Below are 20,377 nucleotides of genomic sequence, written 5' to 3'. Positions count from 1 at the left end.
GCTCTTCATTTATCAAACTGTGAATCAAATGAATTAAATTAGTATTTCACCAAGTTAGAAGCATCAAGAGCAGTTTTTATTCCGAAGGAAAATCATGACTGATTAAAAGGAAAATTAATCTGCCTCCTGTAATGAACTGATAAATCGCACGACGAACAACAAACAAGGTGAAAGTAAGGTTTCTTATTCTTGCTGATGTCTAAATTAGGGTATTATATTAATAACATTCCTTCTACAATGTATAATTGCATAAGACAACCGCCTGTAGAGGATTATTGTTAGATGAACCGGAAATTTGATGATGTGGATAGCTCGCCCTAATTAGACTAATTAGGCAACTGCTGCATACCTTACGAGTGCATTATTTCATTAAAATCGGGTTAATAAATATCGGCGTAAAGAGTATTCGTACTACTACCCCTATGGACTCAGTGGAGTGAAAATGGTAGCTCAGAACTTAATCTTTTAATGCATTCTAACAAAAGAGAGTAAATTTGAAATCTGAAATATGCCATTCAGTCTAATGTTCTTTGTGTTGAATAAGAAACAAACGATGTTGTTATTTTAAGGGGTTACAGTACCTTTGCAACAATTTTTTTAAATAAAGGTATAATCATTCATATTGAGGATGCTTTACATGCTTATAATCAATAATTTGTCTTTAAAAAACAATTAAACTGTTTAAATTTTTTAAAATTTTAAAAAAAGTTGAAAAAATTCAAAATTTTTAAATCCCTTAGGATTTTTTATTTTAACTTATTTTTCAAAATTTTTTTTTCTTAGTGCTTACAATATTCTTCTTAACAATTTTGTATATTCATTTATCGATATATCAGTTAGAGTATTTTTTATAAAATATTTTGTAAAAAGTAGAAAAAAAGGGTAAAAATTCCTGTTAAGTATATTTAACATGCTGTAAAAATTGTAATACCTTATAAAATGCTTATTCCATGCACAGCTTAAATAAGTGTATTATACTTAAGATAAAAAAGTTTACTTCAAAGCTTTATCTTAAATAGAAAAATTCCTTAGGGATTTAATCAAGATCAAAACACAAAATTATCATTTATGAGAAAAAGCCCTTTAAAGTTTGTCTGCAGAGCAAGATTTTGTATTAGGACAATCTAAAATCATTCATAACTTTTTCAAAAATGTAGATAGAGACATGATTTTTTTTCAGTGCATTTGAAATAGTTTGAAGTTTTATTATAAGCAATAAAAAAAAATTAGTATTTTTGTCATTTTTTTGGGTACTGTGTCCCCTTAATAATGGTTTCTCAATTTATATTTTACCGTTCATGTCAGGTTTGATAATTAACTGTCATCAATATATCAATTTTAAGGTCATATCCTACTTTTTAATAATGATTTAATTTTCATGGTTCTTGGTAAAACAACAGAACCCTAATAATTTCCTTACTGAATATTAAAGTTAACTATTAAGACAAGCTCTGTGACTCAGCACTTTGCTGATTTATTCATTCTTTTAGTTGATTCAAACTTTCAAAAAATGCAAAATCAGCAATTTTTTATTTAGCTTTTCTCAAAACGGCATCGCCCTCCAAAAAACTAACTGTTCCATCTTGTAAGCATCTGCTTACACGTGGAAAAGAAAAATCAATCTTTAAAATGGGCTGAGGTCCCCTTGAGTTTTCTTTTCTACGTGTTAGTAGATATATTTACCTACAGGATGGTATACTAAGTTCTTCGAGCGATGATGACGTTTTGAAAAAAAGTTAAATATGTAAAAAGTCGCAGATTATGCATTTTTTGAAAGCTTGAATGGCTTTATCGGCTAAAAGTATTGATAAATCAGCGAAGTACTGAATCTCAGAACTTGTCTTAATAGTTAACTTTAATATTCAGTAAAAAAATGATTGGAGTGCTATTGTTTGACCAAGATTTTTATGGCAGAAAATCACCAGAAACCTGATTTTCCACAAACTTTGAGGAGCGTAACTCTGGAAAGCAACAATGCCCCATGGAAACAACCATGCGTGCCCATAACTAGGCAGCAATATACTTATAATATAACAAAACAAAAATTTAGAGTGTTGTTGCTTTCTTCAGATAAACCCCTCAAAGCATATTTATATTTCACTTGTAACGAAATGAACTTGAAATTTGAAATTTTCTACAGGCAAGGGAAAAAAAATTATTGCCTCAAACTTGCATTATTCATTCATTTTAAATAATCTACCTTAATATATATATATAAAAACCAATAAAAAATACTACTGTTACTCATTGTCTGAAGTTCAAAATGATTTTTCTTAACGAAAAAGTGAAAAATTTTATTAAGCTTAAAAAATAATTAAGTCCAAAGTAAATTATTTTAAAATTGTCTGGAATATTTTAGTTTTGCTCCTTTAACTGAAAGTTGTGTTTTTTCTATTTTTTATTTTGAAAAATTAATGTTTTTTCGTATTATTAAGGTAGATTTTAGATTATCTCAGTATATTTTTTTCCCATTAAAACAATATGATTCCTTTTTGGTCACTTAAATTCTAGTACTACGCAAAATAACTTTTATATTTTGTTTCAAAGCAGCAAGCCATGAATATTGCCTCTTAGTGCATCAAACTCCTACTATTAACTAAAAAATGATACGTCGATTAAAGAGTGTATTGCTTTTATTTCGCCCACCGAATAATGAATTTGGTGATTATGTTCATCTCACAGATTTAGCCTGAAATGAAGGCTTTTGTTACTACTAAAATAAACACATATTTCTTTCGTAATTACTTCTGAAAAAGAGAGCCATAAATCCTTATAGTTCCTTAATTGTTCATAAGTTTTCTTGTAGAAATAGATCCTGAATTTTATGAAGTAATATGTTCATATTGATGTGCCACTCACATCAAATAATGCATATACTTTCAACATATCTGACTGCGGAACGCCATCCTCATGAACTTGATACAAATCTTTACTTAATGGAATATTACTCTTGTTCATTAACTTCAAAGCTTCGGAATTGGCAGGAGGAATTACTACTGCAACACCTTTTCCCTGAGGAAATCCTTCCAGCAACGATTTCAACAACGCTTCTGCTATCTTTGAATCATCTGCGTAAAGTGGTCCGACTCGTTTGGCTCCCCAAACAGTTAACTTAACGGAACCAAATCCTACACAACGTTCATTTTTCAAAGCAATCAAAGTTTTGCAATGGGGTTCATTGAAACTTAAATCCAAAAATGCCCGCCGTTCACATCCAACTACTTGCAAATCGTAATCATAGATGAGTTCCAAGTGATTTGTTTCCAATGGATGGATAGTAGTATCTCCAGGAAGATTGTCAGAGAGAAGATTGGTGTGCATGCTTTCAGTGGAAACGTATTCTTGAACATTAAAACCTATTTCCGTTTTAGCACCTATTAGATGTGATGTCATATTTGTCCATTGTTTGAAGGTGAAACCTACTCCTCTGTTCTTGTGTCTGTGTCGTTCCATTCCCTTGCGAATAAGCTATAGATATGAAAATATTTCTTATCAGCAAAGCACTTTGTATATCTGAATTAAAAAAATCTGCAGTACCAAGAAAGAATCAGTTGTAAGTGTAGTGAGAATGACTTACTGATTTCAAAATTGAAAATCTCGGAAACAAAAGGAGTTAGAGAAATAAAACTAGCGGTATATTTATTATCAAAGCTGTGAAAAGTTTATTCAGAAATTTCGGAATTTATCAAAAAATACTAACAGGTGGCGCTGCAAACCATCGATGATTATTGCTATTAGTTCCAGCGTGAAAATGCAAAAGATGGTTGTTGTACCGAATTAGAAGGTTTAAACCAGGAATTCTACTCAACAACATACGCTTCTGGTGCAGGAATATCACAGATTATAATTCTACGGTAATTGCATTCTTTTCACGAAGTTCGTACATAATACTGCGCAATTTGTTGGCAACTTTCGTAACTAAATTGCTAAATTATGACAAGAAATTTTTGAAGCTTTCGCAATAGAATTCATTCCTCTGTTACCCTTTGTTTCATAGATTTGTAATTTAGAAATTAATAAATCTTTCTCAATAAATCATTCAGTAAGAATACAGGGCACGTTAAGGAATGTAAATGGTAAAAAAATCTAAGACCTATATTGCTCATGTGTGAGTCGAGCAGGTTCGTCTACATTAAGATGTTAACCCTGACCAAAAAGATTTATGAAGGTAATACTATATACCGATCTGGGCAGAGCATTGTACCGGTCGGTAGAGCAAAAATCCATGTATACACCAAATAGCATGCCCGTTTATATTTATGCCGGTTCTGAAGCAGATATGTTTAAAGGAAAGCTGGTAATTGTCTTTAAAGTAGCCCCTTTCCAAGAGATAATGCTTCAGCCATTATCTTGAATTACTTTCAAAGATATTAATTCAGCATAATAAGTCAAAGTTTTTATAAACTTTAGGGGTTTAAAAATAGGTAAACTTGAACTTTACTATAGTGACAAGTTATTTTTTTTGAAGTATTTATGCTGAACTGAATTGCATTAAAACCAAGTCGATAGAGTTAATAATTTAGAACATAAGAGATATAGTAAACATGAAGTATAAAAAAGTATAGTTTTTGATTGCACTGATGACTTTTGCTTTTTTGATACATATTGTCGGGTCTGAAATACCTATTGAAAGGAAAGAATTAATTTTCCAATTTTTCTTTTATGCTGAATAAAGTGAGACTAAAATGAAGTAAAAAGGCTAATAGATCAAAATTTAAGTAAGTTTTAGCTGTTAAAAACACCGTTTTGTATTTGATCCTACCAATCAACGAATTTGATATTACTATATTTAAAAAAAAATATTTTGAATCATATACATTGTGTTAACAGATCCTAGTGATATCAAAATCAAGTCGTTGGGACTAATAGTTTAGCCGAAATTCCAGTACTAAAAACACATTTTTCACTTACGCATTTTTACGTTAAGTTCCAATGTCATCGGACTAACGACGAGAGGTTTTCATGTACTGCAAATGAAAGTTTTACACAAATTGGTCACGAAGGATATTGGTTTTTAAAAATGCACCCTCTTCTTTTAATGATTTGTATTATAATTTGTATAATAATTTATATATTTACATGATTAAAAATGCGTCCACTTTTAATTTTTTTAATAAAAGATGAAGTCTAAGAAAAAGTGCATCCAGACCACTAAATGGCTCTATCTCTAACTTTTTCTCTAAATGCCTCATAATGCATCCAGTTCACTTTCAAAAAATACATCTTCTCATGACGTCAGAATGCTCTAAATTCGATACTCTGATTTTTTTTGTCATATGCCTGTTTAGGCAGTGGGGGTGCGACTGTTCCTGTTTTTCAGAGGCGCCATCTATAGCCAGGAATTCGATTTCTGCCACGCCATTCACACAACCACAACCCGTTTATAGGGCGGGTCACATTCACACACAAAGGAGAAAGGACATAGAACACACACAGAGAGAAAGAAACATCCATGTCTTGCCCGGGATTCGAACCCAGGACCTTTCTGATGCAAGGACAGTTCCCTGCCCCCTACCCCCTACACTACTCCGATGAGTTACTTTATAAAATATATTCTGTTTTATCCTCTTTTATACGGATGAAGATATTTGTTTTGTTATTTGCTGGGGGGAAAATTGTCGGTGTGAGCTTTTATTTCAAACATAATTCAAAATGCGTATTTTAAGAAAATTGGTATAATAAAAAATACTCATTTAAGGATTTTGAGGTATGTACCTAATCTACAACAGACATTTTGAGCTATATCTACTTTTTAAAATCAGCAATATTAGCAAAGTCCGTGTCGGCTTTCTTTAATCTCTAACAAGAGCTACTTCCACTTTCTTAAACACGCTTTTCGAGATATGTTCTTTTTTTAAACACACTTTTAGAGCTATGTCCAAAATAAAAAGCTCCTCAGGAACTTACATTTGGAGTTATGAAGATAGAAGAGAAATTGATGTAACAAAAAGGTTACAGCTATGTTCTCTCCTATGTCATAGAGTAGAACTACATTTCTAAGAATTTTCTATAACTCTGGATTTCAAAATGATAAGTTGCATTTTTATAATTTTTTTGCAAATTTAAGTAGTATTGTTTCAATATTTCACAATTATCTTCCAATGTAATGGCCACTGTCTAAGTATTCATATCGAACTGTTATAAGCAGACAACAGGAGTGACGAAATTTTCTTTTAATTAAAATACGTCAATTTTGCATAGAAAATATAATTATGTTATTTGCTGATAATATTAAAGGTAATAAACATAAAAATAACCTCAATTTTGAACATTGCATGAGTTTGAAAGGAGAATCTATTAATACTAGAATACGTAAATTACGCTGTTTCTTGATTTTTTAGAAAACCTGCATGCCGGGTGTTCCTTAATGACAACCCTTAATGTACATTTTCGAATTTTTGTCAAAAGGAATTCAAAAAAGTATGAACATTAAAGGCTACAAATTAATTTTAATATCAAGGGGAAAAATAAACCAATACAAGAACTTAACAAATAACATTTGATAAAGTTTGGGACTAGGATCATCAAAACCATGATTACAGTAAAAAAAGAAAGGGAATGTAATAAGATGATTATTGCATTTTCTAGGACGAAATTTCTATGTTGGATACGTCTGCTTTAACAGTTTATAATTTGATATTTATTAGATTTTATAATGAGGGTATTACGATACATAATGATATTGATCTATATTGATACACATAAATATATTATAATACAGTGTGTTTATAAAGTTCCGGACCCATTTTGATGTTTAATAACTCATAAAATAATAAAGATAGATTAAAATTAATAGCATAAATGGTTAGATAGACTCAAAAAGCTTCATGACCATTGTCAATGAACTTCCACGTGTGCCCCCTTCGTCGCACGGTAGCGGCAAGCATGTCGGCATTCACAGAGGCTATTGAGGTTGTAATTCTGGCTTTTAGGTCATCAATGTTCGACACGATCCTCCTGTAAACATTGTCCTTTATAAATCCCCAAAGAAAAAAGTCCAGCGGCGTTATATCAGGTGATCTGGGTGACCAAGGAATAGCCTCTGTGGATGCCGACATGCTTGCCGCTACCTGGCGTGAAACTGACTATCGACTTGATATTCTCCGTGAGACGAAGGGGGCACACGTGGAAGCTCATTGACAAGGGTCATGAAAGTTTGTGAGTCTATCTAACCATTTATGTTATTAATTTTTATCTATCTTTCTTATTTTATGAGTTATTAAACATCAAAATGGATCCGGGATTTTATAAACACCCTGTATAATGATGGCTTAATATTTTACTGCTTTTCTTTCTCTTCTAACAAAGAGCTACTGTCTAACCTGCCTAAAATCATAAACTCCAAAAAGAAAGCTTTGAACAGTTTTAAAAACAGTTTTTTAAAATAATTTTTATTGGAGAGGAAACTGTTGATAATTCGCATTAATATGAAATATGAGTTGTTATGCGGAACCTGACATTGCAGATCATGCGAGTGTATTTAGCTCCAGCGTTATTTGGTTGTAGAGTTGTTTGAACAAAGAGTAACCACTAGAACACTCTCCAAAGCGTAATATGTACCGAAAATGCTGATGATGAGTATTTGGAGGTTTAACGACAGATGTGATTCATTAAGATTTTATGAAAGCTGGCTCATCATTCACAATGGAAATATAATGCAACTAACTCGACATAATGATTCATAACTTTAAAGAAAAATAGTTTAGATTATTCAGAAAATCATTTCTGGTGTTACTGCATGACATTGTCAATGGCATTGACAACACGCTACGGAATTAACTTTGGCAAAACTACACGAGTTAGAATTTTTACTTTTTCATCATCTGGATGATGATGAAGAATTTCAGAAATTCATAAAGCCTAGCCAATTCGAGCAATATCTTTCTAAATTTTGCAGCATTTTAATAGAAAACAGTTTTATTTCGAAAATGCTGTAAAACTGATCTTTCAGAAATTTATTGACTCTCGCAGTCAGGATTAAACTTGCCAGAACAACCTGCTACATACATGGCAAAAGTGTAAGAAAAATATGGATTGATAATTACTTTGATGAATGAAGTAGTTCCTTATATCTACAACCGCTTTGTCTTTTATCCCCTACAAATTTCAGACTTGACAACCTACCTCGATCCAGTTTTGATGTTTCTCATCCCACCTTCCTTTTTTGCGATTTAACAGACTTCAACGTCATTTTCTTCACTCTTACTAAAATATTTATTTTCTGCTTATAATTTGCAAAGATTTTATTCCTTCATTCCTAACAAGGATTCTGAAAAACCAAATATTACCCTCATTTTTTTTTTTTGTCGTATGCCTGTTTAGGCAGTGGGGATGCGATTGTTCCTGTTTTTCAGTGGCGCCATCTATGGCCAGGAATTCGACTTCACCCACGCCATTCACGCAACCACAACCCGTTTTTAGGGCGGGTCACATTCACACACAAAGGAGAAAGGACATAGAACACAGAGAGAGAGAGCAAGAAACATCCATGCCTTGCCCGGGATTCGAACCCAGGACCTTTCTGATGCAAGGGCAGTATATTACCCTCATGAAACCCGTAATTTAAATAACGGCATGAAATGCAAGTTTTACTTAAATATGTAACTTAGAGAAAGAAAAAGCATTTAAAATTAGTTAACTTCATTAGTTATTTATTAAAGCAAAAAGACCAGGACTCTCTCTATCTCTCCCTGGTGACAGGCAAACCAACACCTGCCTATCCCGACTGGCCAGTGGACACCTGAAAAGTCTGACATTTTCTGCAAATCAAAAGATCTTTCCTCTTTGCCTTAAATGCCAATAAAACCAGGCATCACCTGAGCACATCTTGATCTGTTTAGGGCTGGACTGGAACGATATTCATTCCTCTCCCATTCTGGTTTCGGATTTTCTCAATATCAACGGATTCATTGATCTGGTCTGACCCCGTTAGACCAGATGGGAATTAGCAACAACAGCAACAGTTATTTATTTCTCAAAGAAATGATGAGTTTTAATTTTTAGGATATCTTGCATATTTTAGGATATGTCATTTCAGAATTTTTGGTCTTAAAACAAAATCCATTGGACTTAAAAAAAAGGTATTTATATATTAATGCGCCATAAAACTATAAAAAAAATTTCTTATAAATTTTTCATTGTAATTAAGAACGCTGAACAACGAAAATAAATCCAATTATATTTTTTCTTATTAGACACGTGCATTGTCGAGCACGCAAAGAGAAAAACAAATCTTAAATAAATATTTTTTTTAAATGATAGAATTTTATAACAAGCGACTAGGGGAAGGATGATTCCATAATGTTAAATACTTAGAGTTTCGTCGGAAGAGTGAAAATAGGGAAAGAGGGAAATTACACTGAGAATATTGGGGATTTTTTTGTTCGCTTCCTTGGCGTATTGGTTAAATTTCAAAGGTTTACCGTCACCGTTCGCATTTGTTTTTATGTTTATTTTCTGCGACGTTTGCTGTCATTTTCGAACACGTATAAAATATGTTATTTGTTGAATTTTTTCCTTATGTCTTTGCTTTTATTATTGTTATCTGTTTTGCTTTTGTTTTTAATTTTTTTTTTAACTTTAAAGTTAGTTAGATCTTTATATATGTATGTTGCCGGCATTGTATAGAATACTGGATGTTTTCAGGCAAAGTATGAAATGTAAGAATTATACCGGGCAATGGTACTTGACCTTAAAAAGCATCAGTGTAGGGTATATCGGGCAAATACATACCGGACAATGGCACTGAACTTTAAAAAAACATCAGTGTAGGGTATACCGGGCAGTGGCACTTGACCTTAAAAAAACATCAGTGTAGCGTATACCGGGCAAATGTATACCGGGCAATGGCACATGACCTTAAAAAAACATCAGTGTAGGGTATACCGGGCAGTGGCACATATACTAGGTCTAGTTGACTAGACTTTTGATAAATGTCTGAAATATATACAAGGTCTAGTTAAGTGCCACTGTCCGGTATACATTTGCCCGGTATACCCTACACTGATGTTTTTTTAAGGTCAAGTGCCACTGCCCGGTTTATACACGGAACTCTTTTCATGATCCCCCCCTCCACGCTCCTCCAACATGTACAGAATTGCTGGAACAGCGACCGATAATTGTCAACAGTACTGAGGTACGTACCTCTCTGCATAAAAAACGTTCTTTGAAGATAAAAAAAAATCAAATCTGACTGTCTTCTTTGTAAAGCCTAATAATCAATTCTTTCTTTTTTGATGACCCTATAGGGTCATCATAATTATAATTAACTATAACTATAGTTAAGTTTTTTTTGTTTTTGTTTCAGAAAATCCGGCCAAAACTTGACTTCCAATGTTGGCGCAAAATAAGGCGATATTTTGCTAAGCTAAAGCTCTCACCACAAACGCCCGCTATCGTTTTCCCGCTATCGAGCTCATTTTCCCCTTTCTAAATTTTCTAAGTCCGTTTGTATTATGGAATCGTCCTGTCCCTAGTCGCTTGTAATTTTATATCAATCCACCATAATAGACGCTGCATTCGTCCAACATATATTAGATGCTCTCAAGAGGTTAACGGGAATTCGCTGCAGAACATCTTATATATTAATCTTACCTGAAATGCAAGATTGCTTCCTCTGTAGTTGGGATGAACATACGTTAATCCGGATGTATAGAAGCCTTTTGCGAAAGTTAGCATGGAATGTGTTCCAATAATATTACCTGCAAAAGTATTTAATTAAAATGTCAGTCTAAAATCATCAACATTGCGTTTAAACAATTTTATGTAATTCGTACGTTTAGAAAAGATACAGAGACTGAGGAATAGTTGCACCAACCTTCCAGCGTCAAGCGCGCAATAAACGCAGCATATTTGTTACCTAGTTCTCCTTTCTTCTCAAGTATTATTAAAAAAGATTTTCATTGGGAAGAAAAAGTGATCAGTGTAAAAAGATGGCGACAATACATAATAAAATATACTATAGTTTATTAGACTTCTTCCGCATGGAAACACAGAAAGAAAAAGAGAAATATGACGAATCTCTGAGATTAATTCTGTATTCCCCTCTTTTGTTCTGTGTTTTCATACTGAAAAAGGTTCATAATGATAAAATCAAAACTACAGTATATCTATTTATGTGGCATATCTTAAAGACATTTCTTGTTGTTTAGCTTTATTCATATACTAGATGAATACCCGATTTTCGTACGGGTTCAAAAAAGTAAATCATATAAAACTCTGGATTGATCAACACTACGAAATTATGCCCAAAACTGAAACGCATATACAGAAGCAATTAATAAAGATTAGTTCCCATATTTTTTTATTATTTTATGTTGCTCTTTCGGTGGCTTTACTTCATTAGATTAATGAAAACATGTTTTTCTTTTAAAAATTTCATTCTGTCGAAATAACGATTAACTGTTCAGTCCTTTCATTTTAATTAATGCTTATTTATAAAATTAAGTAAGCATCAATAATGGTACATGGCGTACATACATACACTAGCGTAAAAAGTCTTTGGCCAAACTCGACATTAATGTTGATTCAAAATGGAGTAAAAAAATATATAATTCTTTTTCAAATTTTCTTAGTATGCTTATCGACAAGAAAGCAAGGTCCGCTTTAAATCAAATACAATTTTAATCTCAGTCAGGTATTAAATAGTGTTTTTCATTTTTAACTGTTTTCGTACATCAAAGTAAGTACTAAATCTATAACAATTTAGTCAAAATACAATTATTTAATTGTTTAGTTAAATACTTATAAGTATAGGCTTTGCTTCATTATTTACTGCGTTCCACTCGCTATTTTATGAGCATACTATTTTTTATATTGACATTTGTTCGTGCAGAATTTGCACTAAATTGTGCAAAATTGGTTCTTAGGCTCGAAATATACAGGGTGTTTACAAAGTCCCGGACCCATTTTGATGTTTAATAACTCATAAAATAATAAAGATTGATTAAAATTAATAACATAAATGGTTAGATAGACTCAAAAAGTTTCAATACCGTGAAACACAAAGGGATTCCCCAAAGGTTAATGTGTGGTGTGGACTAATGCACGACCGAGTCATTGGACCTTTCTTTTTTACAGAAAAGACGGTCTCATCAGTCGTATACTTAGACACGTTAGAAAACTTCGTATTTCCACAACTAGAAGAGCTTCAGCCACATGTCTTTTTGCAACAAGATGGTGCACCACCTCATTGGGGTATCATCGTTCGTAGTTCTTTGAATGACCATTTTCCAGGAAGATGGATTGGGCGAGGAGGTCCAATTCCTTGACCACCCAGATCACCTGATATAACGCCGCTGGAAATTTTTCTTTGGGGACTTATAAAGGACAATGTTTACAGGAGGATCGTGTCGAACATTGATGACCTAAAAGCCAGAATTACAACCGCAATAGCCTCTGTGGATGCCGCTACCTGGCGTGAAATTGACTATTAACTTAATATTCTCCGTGCGACGATGGGGGCACACGTGGAAGTTCATAAACGTCATGAAACTTTTTGAGTCTATCTAGCCATTTATGTAATAATTTTTATCTATCTTTATTATGAGTTATTAAACATCAAAATGGGTCCGGGACTTTATAAACACCCTGTATAAGAAAAGGAATAAACGTGCAAAGATTCAAATTTTAACGAAGGGCAATTTATGATTAAATAGCAAGAATGTTAAAACTTCCTTAATCAAGGGTGATATATATGTTGATTACAATGTTGATATGTCGATTATGAGCAATGATAGCACACTCGACCAAAAAAAAAAAAAAATTGCACAGGAAGGCCAAAATGTTTTTCACAGAGTAATCGAAAACTTTTACACGATAGTATATATACTTTTGTACTTTCAAAGTAAGTAAACCAATACCGTTTAGGGTACAAAACTTATTTTTGAATTTCATTTTACATTCATACAAATTTAATCGAGTATCATGGATGACAATAGTAGCATTACGATTTTTTACGATTCTCATAAGCACATTTTCTTTACTAATGCTCCTATTTAGTACGTATTTTACTTTCAATTATTACCTATTACTTAAATGATTTAATTAAGCATCATATGCGCCAATGATAGCATAACGATTTCTCACTCTTCGCCTAAATAATTAAGTTACGTTTCTCAGAAACTCCAAGCTTCAACTCCGAGTCTTGTAATTTTGAACCCTATCCAGAATACAAAGGAACTCCTGGATCAAGTATTGGGAGAAATTTGTCTACTTGGACGACTTTTTGATGGAGCTAACCCGCATTTGCGTCACATGGAGAGGAAGGCCACGAGAACCTCCCATGGGTAGCCTGACTGCAAGGGGACTCTAGCCCATGATCCTTCTACCACTGAGGATATTTTACGTCAGCTCTGTGGTTTATTCAAGCCGGATGCGGAATTCGTATAGACCAGCCATAGCAGGGATTCCAACCCGGTTCACCTCAAACAAATTTAAGGTTAGTCACCTGAACCATTAAGTTCTAGTACATGAAACTCCTATCATTAAATCACGATTTATGACTTGTTTGCTCACTGTACATTGGAGGTCATAAATAAATAACTATTTGAGAAAAAACGCAAAAAAATTATAAAAAACATTATAATGTGTTTAGAGTGCTCATTGGCTCTTGGCATTTCCGGCAAAATTAAATTCTTAGTGCACTTTAGCGTCCAAATAGAGTCTCGGTGCTGCCATCTAGTGTGGCAGAAACTAGACGTCCAAATTAGCATGACCAACGGTATCTCACCCATTGTGGTGGTCCTGAAAGAGTGGATACCACCTCTGGAGAACGCACTAGGTTTGCTCATCGGCAAGTCCGACTGTGCAGCTCATTGGAAATAAATAAATAAATTATTCTCTGTCATTGAAACTGGTTTTAATGTTTCTAATTCCACTTTCACCAACAGTGATTTAGATCTTTTCCTTTTTTTTTCGTCTTTAAAATACAAATTTATCACTCCTAAGGAGTATACAGTTTTGACCTCATTGTTTGACAAGGTTTTTGAAACCATAAGGTGTAAAAAATATATAAAGATGGGGATAATGAAGCCCTCTGTTCAATAGAGAATATTTTACCATATTCTCGATTGAAAATATACTGACTCTTTTCAAAGCTTTATTTAAAAAGGGATAATATTGCTTGCATTTTATTCCAAAACTTCTCAAGTATTTTTTTAAATCATTTTTTCTGGAATTCTCAACATAATCGGAATAGATTTCCTTCAGCAATTCATGTACTGTTTTGAAAAACAAATGTTTTAAAATTTTCAAATCAGCATTTAAGAAAATTGCTTTGAAAAAAATTTAGAATTGGTGAATAAACAACTAGAATCCTGACACTGGAAAAATTTTTTTACGAAGAAAGCAAAAATTCTTGAAACCATATTTTTCGCAAGAAAAATAGCTAATGTAATTAACTGTGTTATTTCATTTTTATTTAGAATCAGGTAAACCTTTACCATTATCATTTTCAGCTACAATAATCGCTTCTGGATCCAACTTATGAAAGGAATACAGGCTATATAAGCAATCGTGACAAGTTGGCGATTTTCGGATTTCAGCTATTTTCGGAATGTCGACCTCGGTGATGTTCCTTATTGTCCAATTACTACTTACTTCAGAATAATTTCGTCCTGCTTCATAAGTTTTACTTTCAACTGGAAAGAAAATTGAGAATTTTATTTCATTGTTTACTTAAAATTTACTATGTATTTTACAGATAATTTACCTGCTTTATCTTTTGAAAAAAAGTTTCATTCTTAAATAGAGCAAGAAATTTGAAAAAGAACGTCTTTTAAAATTTACTTTCTACGCGCGCTTCTCTTTTTCAAAACGCAATAGAAATGAAAAATAAAAGGTTTTGCACATTATTAAAGGAATGCTTAAGAAACATTTTGAAACAATGCTTTTAAAGCCATCAATTGTGCAATATTTATCTTTAACTCCTTAACGATCGGTTAATTTTCAAGAAAACAGTCATAAAAGTGCATATTTTTTTTTCTGACATCCAAACATCTTGTGCTGACACCTAGTTTAAAATAAACTAACTATGCATAATTACCTAAAAAATATCCTGTGTACTGCCATCTGGTGTGTAAAATGAGAAATGAAATGTTTTCCAATCAAAAGAAATGAATTAGTTTCATTCTTATTGGCGCGTTACTGTTGAACACTCCAGCCTGGAAATTTCACGGGAGCGAGAAATAGAGGGTGAAACCTCACCCCATCATTTTCACGGGAGCGAGAAGGAAGGAGTTAAAAGGGATTCTAGATTCATCTAAATAAGTGCTGGTAAAGATATGCAAGTGCACGGTGAACTCGTACATCTTCACCTATACTTGTTTAGAGCAATCTACTTTATTACGAGTGAATTTTATGGTATGATTCATGACTTAGCAATAGAATATCCTCCCAACCCCTTATTTATAGATCTATATGTGCACTACTTTTAAATGAAATTTCTTTAACTTTGCATTTTTGTTGGATATATGTTCGCTTATAAAAACAAAAATATTGGAGTCTCCGTTCTGGCGGTAGTTTTTGGAATGAAAATTTAGAACATGATTTCAGAACATTTCCATAAAAATATATTAATCACTTCACAAATTTAATAACCTAAAAATTTGAATTTTTTTAAAAATTTTGTTAAAAATTAATTAAATTTGAAATTATTGAAAAATTTTATTAGGTACAATTTGTTATGATGTCACTGCTAAAAAGTTTGTAAATTGATCTAATAATAATCTGAAAAACTCTGAGTAAAACTGTGAAGACTTTATCAGTTAATAATGTCGCTTTTAATATTTTTTTAGTAAAAGTTCTGAAGAGATTAATTTATATTAAGATGGTAATTAAAAAACAAGCGGTATGCAAAATTGAGAAAAATACAAATTTCAAAATAAAAGTCATTTTACTTGATCGAAAAAAAAAATCCTTTTTGTGTATGATAAATTTTTAAATATTTTTATTTCGTCCGTGCTAACAATGGGCCATTAAAATGAATAACGTATTCTAATGATAAATACGGACTAGACTTCATGACAAACAGGAAATAATTTATTTAAAATGCAACAAATAAAAAGTAATTCATTTTCCTTTACAACTCTATGGAAGAGGATCTGCCCAAATTTACTATCTTCCAAACTAAAACATCACTAACTGAGATAGTTAACTGCTCATGCGTTGTCAGTTTTCATTCCAGTTGTGATAAGGGGGGTATCACAGCACGAAGCATACTCGGAAACGAAACACTAGGGCTTCCGTGCTCGGCTGACCACTTAATCAGAAAACCCTAGAGCGTAAAGTCACGAAAACTAGCATGGGCACATTAGGCTTCGGATATCGATAAGCTTTCGCCCAACTGAGTATAGTTTAACTATCTGTTAATATCATAATTTTTTTTCCATACATTTAAAAGAAAACTATTAAAACATTTCTCCAATAAGAATGCAGAATACAAACGAAAGTATACCAATCCGAACGATCAACAGCACCATCACTTTCAATGATAACACTTGGGATCACAATGATAACACACTTCAATGATAACAATGATAACATCCTGTGCACTGTCACTCGTCCTCCTCGTTTGGCATTTTCAGGTGTTTCTTCTACGTCTAAGATATTAATATCGAACAATTATTTCTAGTACGATCGTCAGTGCTGCTTGTCTTAGAAAATCCCGTTATTGTTCGATTAATTAACTTTTGATATATAAATGTTAAATCGCCCTAAATATCTCAGATGGGTTCTTCTCTATTCTGATGCAAGGAAATAAATGTTCTACTGAGTCTAAAAAGTTTTGAAAAGTGTTGCTAATTATCTCCAACGATGTTATTTGAAATCGTCTGTCTCTGCCACGTTTACTTCACAACAGTCGATTTCAATTTTTTGCATTAGAGCTTGAGGCACGGACATAAAATAAATAGGGTAGTTAATATCTCTTTTAAATGAATTTTGTTGCTTTGTAAATAAATTCCGAACACCAAGCACAAAAAACAAAATTCAGTACATTTCCTTCACTCACATTAAACTTATCATAAAAAAAAAATATTGTTTGCAATGACATAGAAAACACTATGCTCAGTCGTTATGAAATCATAAGTGAGAGTTAACAGTAATTCCACAATTCAAGTTACTCAATGTTAAATCATTGTGGTCGTATTTGAACAAAGCGGGACTGTATTTGAAAGTTTGCATATTTTACAGATGAAAAGTATTTAATACAAAATGTTACGTTCGAAAATTTATTTTCTGAAAATCTGCAGTTTGGGGGAGGGAATGTGTTTTTGTAATCAAATTTTTATCGTGTCATTAATGGAATATCTTTGTTATCATATTAAGCACGCAATATTTTGTCTAAGCGAGATTTTGCCCATTCGAGATTTCGCCCACTCAAAGTTTTGACCGCACAAGATTTTGTCTTGCTATATTCTGCTCGATATATTTTGTCCTTATACCTGAAAGCACTTTTCGTTCAAAATGTTTGAAAATTATGAAATAATTCTGTGTAAATGTAAAAGTAATTGTGAAAAGCCCGATAAATTAATCAACAATGAAAAAGCGAATTACGAGATGCAATACTGGGAATTTAGTTCTTAGAATGAAAATATCAAAAAATGCTTTTAAAAAGTATACCATCTGGGAAATTCAAGTTTCACACATTTAAACCTTAGTCATTTTTTAAAATGCTATTTTTTAGGAAATAAACTAATGATTTGCTAGAGTTTAAAAACTTTATTCTCTTTCTCTATTAATAAATCTTTAAAATTTATTGAGGTTACCGATTTTTGAAACATATGTATCTAATTGCTAACATAAATAAACTGATGTATAATTACTCTTTTTTAAGCCTCCCACGGTTAGTCTGAGGGCAAGAGAACTCTAGCACATGATCCGTCTACAACTGATAATATTTTACGTCAGCAGGTCGGTGCGAGCCGGACGAGATATTCGTGTCGACAACACATTAACATTATATCTTCATGTTAACATTACAGCGTATCGACTCTCACATTAGAGGATTGTAGAAATTTTTGTACATTAAAGAAGAAAAAAGAGAAGATTTCAAATTATGAGTATATTTACCTATATTTCTAAAGAAGAAAATCCGCCTAACAAAGTTTGAATTCAACCTAGACATTTCTATAACAAGCTAAGCGTGAACTATGCGTTGTTTCAAACTATTAATCCTAGTTAATATAGAAAAGTAATTTTTTTTTAACTTTCTATATTAACCTAGTTAAAATAGAATTGTTAGTACACCTTGCTTTTTAAGTAAAATTTTATTAATGTCTCATAAAATGTCACCTTTATAGTTCAATTTAGCTATTGTGTAACGTTAAAATTTATTACTTTGCAATTTTTAAAGTGATAGAAGCAGTTGAATCAACATTTATAGGTATTAAAATGTAAACACATCAGAAAACCTCAAACGGGACATCAAAATGTATACTGACGGCAGCAATATTGGTTTTTTTTAGCAGAATTTTAATTGAAAACTGCAGAAGATACAATTTCTCTACGTCAACCCAGATTTCTATTTTGTTTTCAGAAGTGAACTTTTTGCAATAGATAGATATGGCTCGTTCACCAGGAGTTGGCACTTGACTCCGCCTTCATCACGTGGTATGCGACGATACTATTTCGTTATTTTGGAAACAAGGTGCTATTTGACGATCGAATGGCAAAAATATTAATTTTTCAAACTTTATCTGCTTATTTTTAAACATTGAATATTTCATAAATTTGTTGATATTTCACGCCATTTTTCATGGTACTTCTCTCTTTTGAATGAATAATTTGTCCTTTTTGAGACATTTTGCTGGGAAAACAGCAGTTTTTAAATTTAAAATATATTTAATTAGTTAGTGAAACGAAATACTGATGGTAATAGCAGATGATAAAGCGAAGTAAGTGACTGAAAAAGAAGTCATTATTTGTTTTTGGCGCGCATTAGGGTTGTCTCAATTTCAAGCGTGGAGATGCTTCTCTTCTCCCGCGCCGAAATGAAGTCTGCGTCCGAGGAGGTGGAGCCAAGTGCCAACTCCTGGTGAACGAACTATAAGTGTTTGGTGACTATTCTGAGAAAGCACAATTACGATAGCCTTTGGTCTGGATACAGACTGATAGCCACAGCTCAATGCATCTGGAACCTTTTAGGGGATAAGATGCATGAATTAAAATACATTTCCCTTCAGTACAATAAAAAAATCCAATGTATTCCTCCCCGCGTAAATTTACATGGAAATGACTGGTCAAGTCTTGGAGCAGGCTGTGGTCTCTTACAAGCTTCTTCTTCAAAGCTAACATATCTTAAACTTTTCTCTAAGAAGCAATCGAGTAATTAAGAAGGATTGGGTGATACCTGGTAACAGTAGTAGTAGACAAGGCCTAGACTTGACCCTGTCTTTCAATAGGAAAATATGTACCACCTTCTTTCGCCTTAGCAGCTGCCACTTAAAGAGTTTACGTTTTTATGAGGATATAGAAACATACCTAACTTGCCCCTAGTGCCACCAACACCAGGCTTTACCTGAACATATTTTGGACTGTTTGGAAATCATATGGGAAGAAATTCATTCATCTCCTCTTCTTGTACATATATGACTTTTTGAATTCCAGCGGATTCTTAGATCTGATCTGACTACGTCAGACAAAGTGGGAGATAAGAAACAACAATAACAAAATGTATCAATTAAAATTTCTTCACATTTTGCATGGGTTTGAGATTTAAAAATTCTAGATGTAGAATTTAATGTGAAGTGGAGAGGGACTAGTGTAGACTATTTTTACAAATTTCTCTCGCAACGATTTTTAATATTTTTTTCTCATGAAATACTTTTTTAACGATAATTTGGATATTTACCTGCATTTTGGTTTAGATCTAAAATTGAAAAGTTGTTTCATTTTTCCACTATACTTTTTAAAAGGTTGTTTTTGTCCACATTTACCCCATATCGCGGAGATAGTGTTTTCAAACTATAGAAACTATATATTATATCTCAGAAATGTATATCTATTGCGAAAATTTAATTAAATTCAATCTAAGCCTGGGTCAGGTTGAAGCTTGAAGCTCTTTCTAAGAATCGTACTTCAACTCCTCTCTATTTCCTATCATTAAAATTTCTTTTTATTATTATTTTAAATTTCCTTTTATCCTTTTTCAAAAATGATGTGTTATCATGATTAGCCTCTATATAAAGTAACTGATAAACAACAATGAATGATCACATTTTGTCAATGTTAAATTGAAAAGTAAATTAGAGATTAAATATACTCTCGAAACGATTTTTCAGATGATTATTTATTTATATGTTGGGCTTGATGTCGGTTTTTTTTTTCACTCATGGTCATGAAACACAAATCGTGCAAATACCATGGCTTAAAAGAACAA

The 20,377-nt window shown here is 32.5% G+C and overlaps 1 protein-coding gene across 1 annotated transcript; it reads right to left on the bottom strand.

Moving 5' to 3' along the window:
• Window positions 1-2,615: 2,615 nt before the first annotated feature.
• On the bottom strand, window positions 2,616-18,226 carry LOC107443523 (uncharacterized). The gene is made up of 4 exons (XM_016057433.3): window positions 18,070-18,226; window positions 14,442-14,639; window positions 10,594-10,700; window positions 2,616-3,468 (listed from the first exon to the last, which is right to left on the bottom strand). The coding sequence occupies exons 1-4, from the start codon at window positions 18,122-18,124 to the stop codon at window positions 2,839-2,841; spliced, it is 990 nt and encodes a 329-aa protein (XP_015912919.1). The 5' UTR covers window positions 18,125-18,226; the 3' UTR covers window positions 2,616-2,838.
• Window positions 18,227-20,377: the final 2,151 nt, after the last annotated feature.

This window comes from Parasteatoda tepidariorum, chromosome 7 (assembly GCF_982258835.1).
Source record: "Parasteatoda tepidariorum strain Cologne lab strain chromosome 7, Ptep-v5.0, whole genome shotgun sequence".
NCBI classification, from domain to species: domain Eukaryota; kingdom Metazoa; phylum Arthropoda; class Arachnida; order Araneae; family Theridiidae; genus Parasteatoda; species Parasteatoda tepidariorum.
Note: the sequence above shows the minus strand (reverse complement) of the source record. Positions and strands in the feature narration are given on the sequence as shown.

Coding starts and splice junctions, on each gene's coding strand:
- LOC107443523 (XM_016057433.3), bottom strand. CDS start 18,124: ATGTCTAGGTTGAATTCAAACTTTGTTAGGCGGATTTTCTTCTTTAGA. Junction 10,701..14,441: donor TGTAGCTGAAAATGATAATG/GTAAAGGTTTAC, acceptor ATACTTTTGCAG/GTAATATTATTGGAACACAT. Junction 3,469..10,593: donor GAAGCAATCTTGCATTTCAG/GTAAGATTAATA, acceptor TCATATCTATAG/CTTATTCGCAAGGGAATGGA.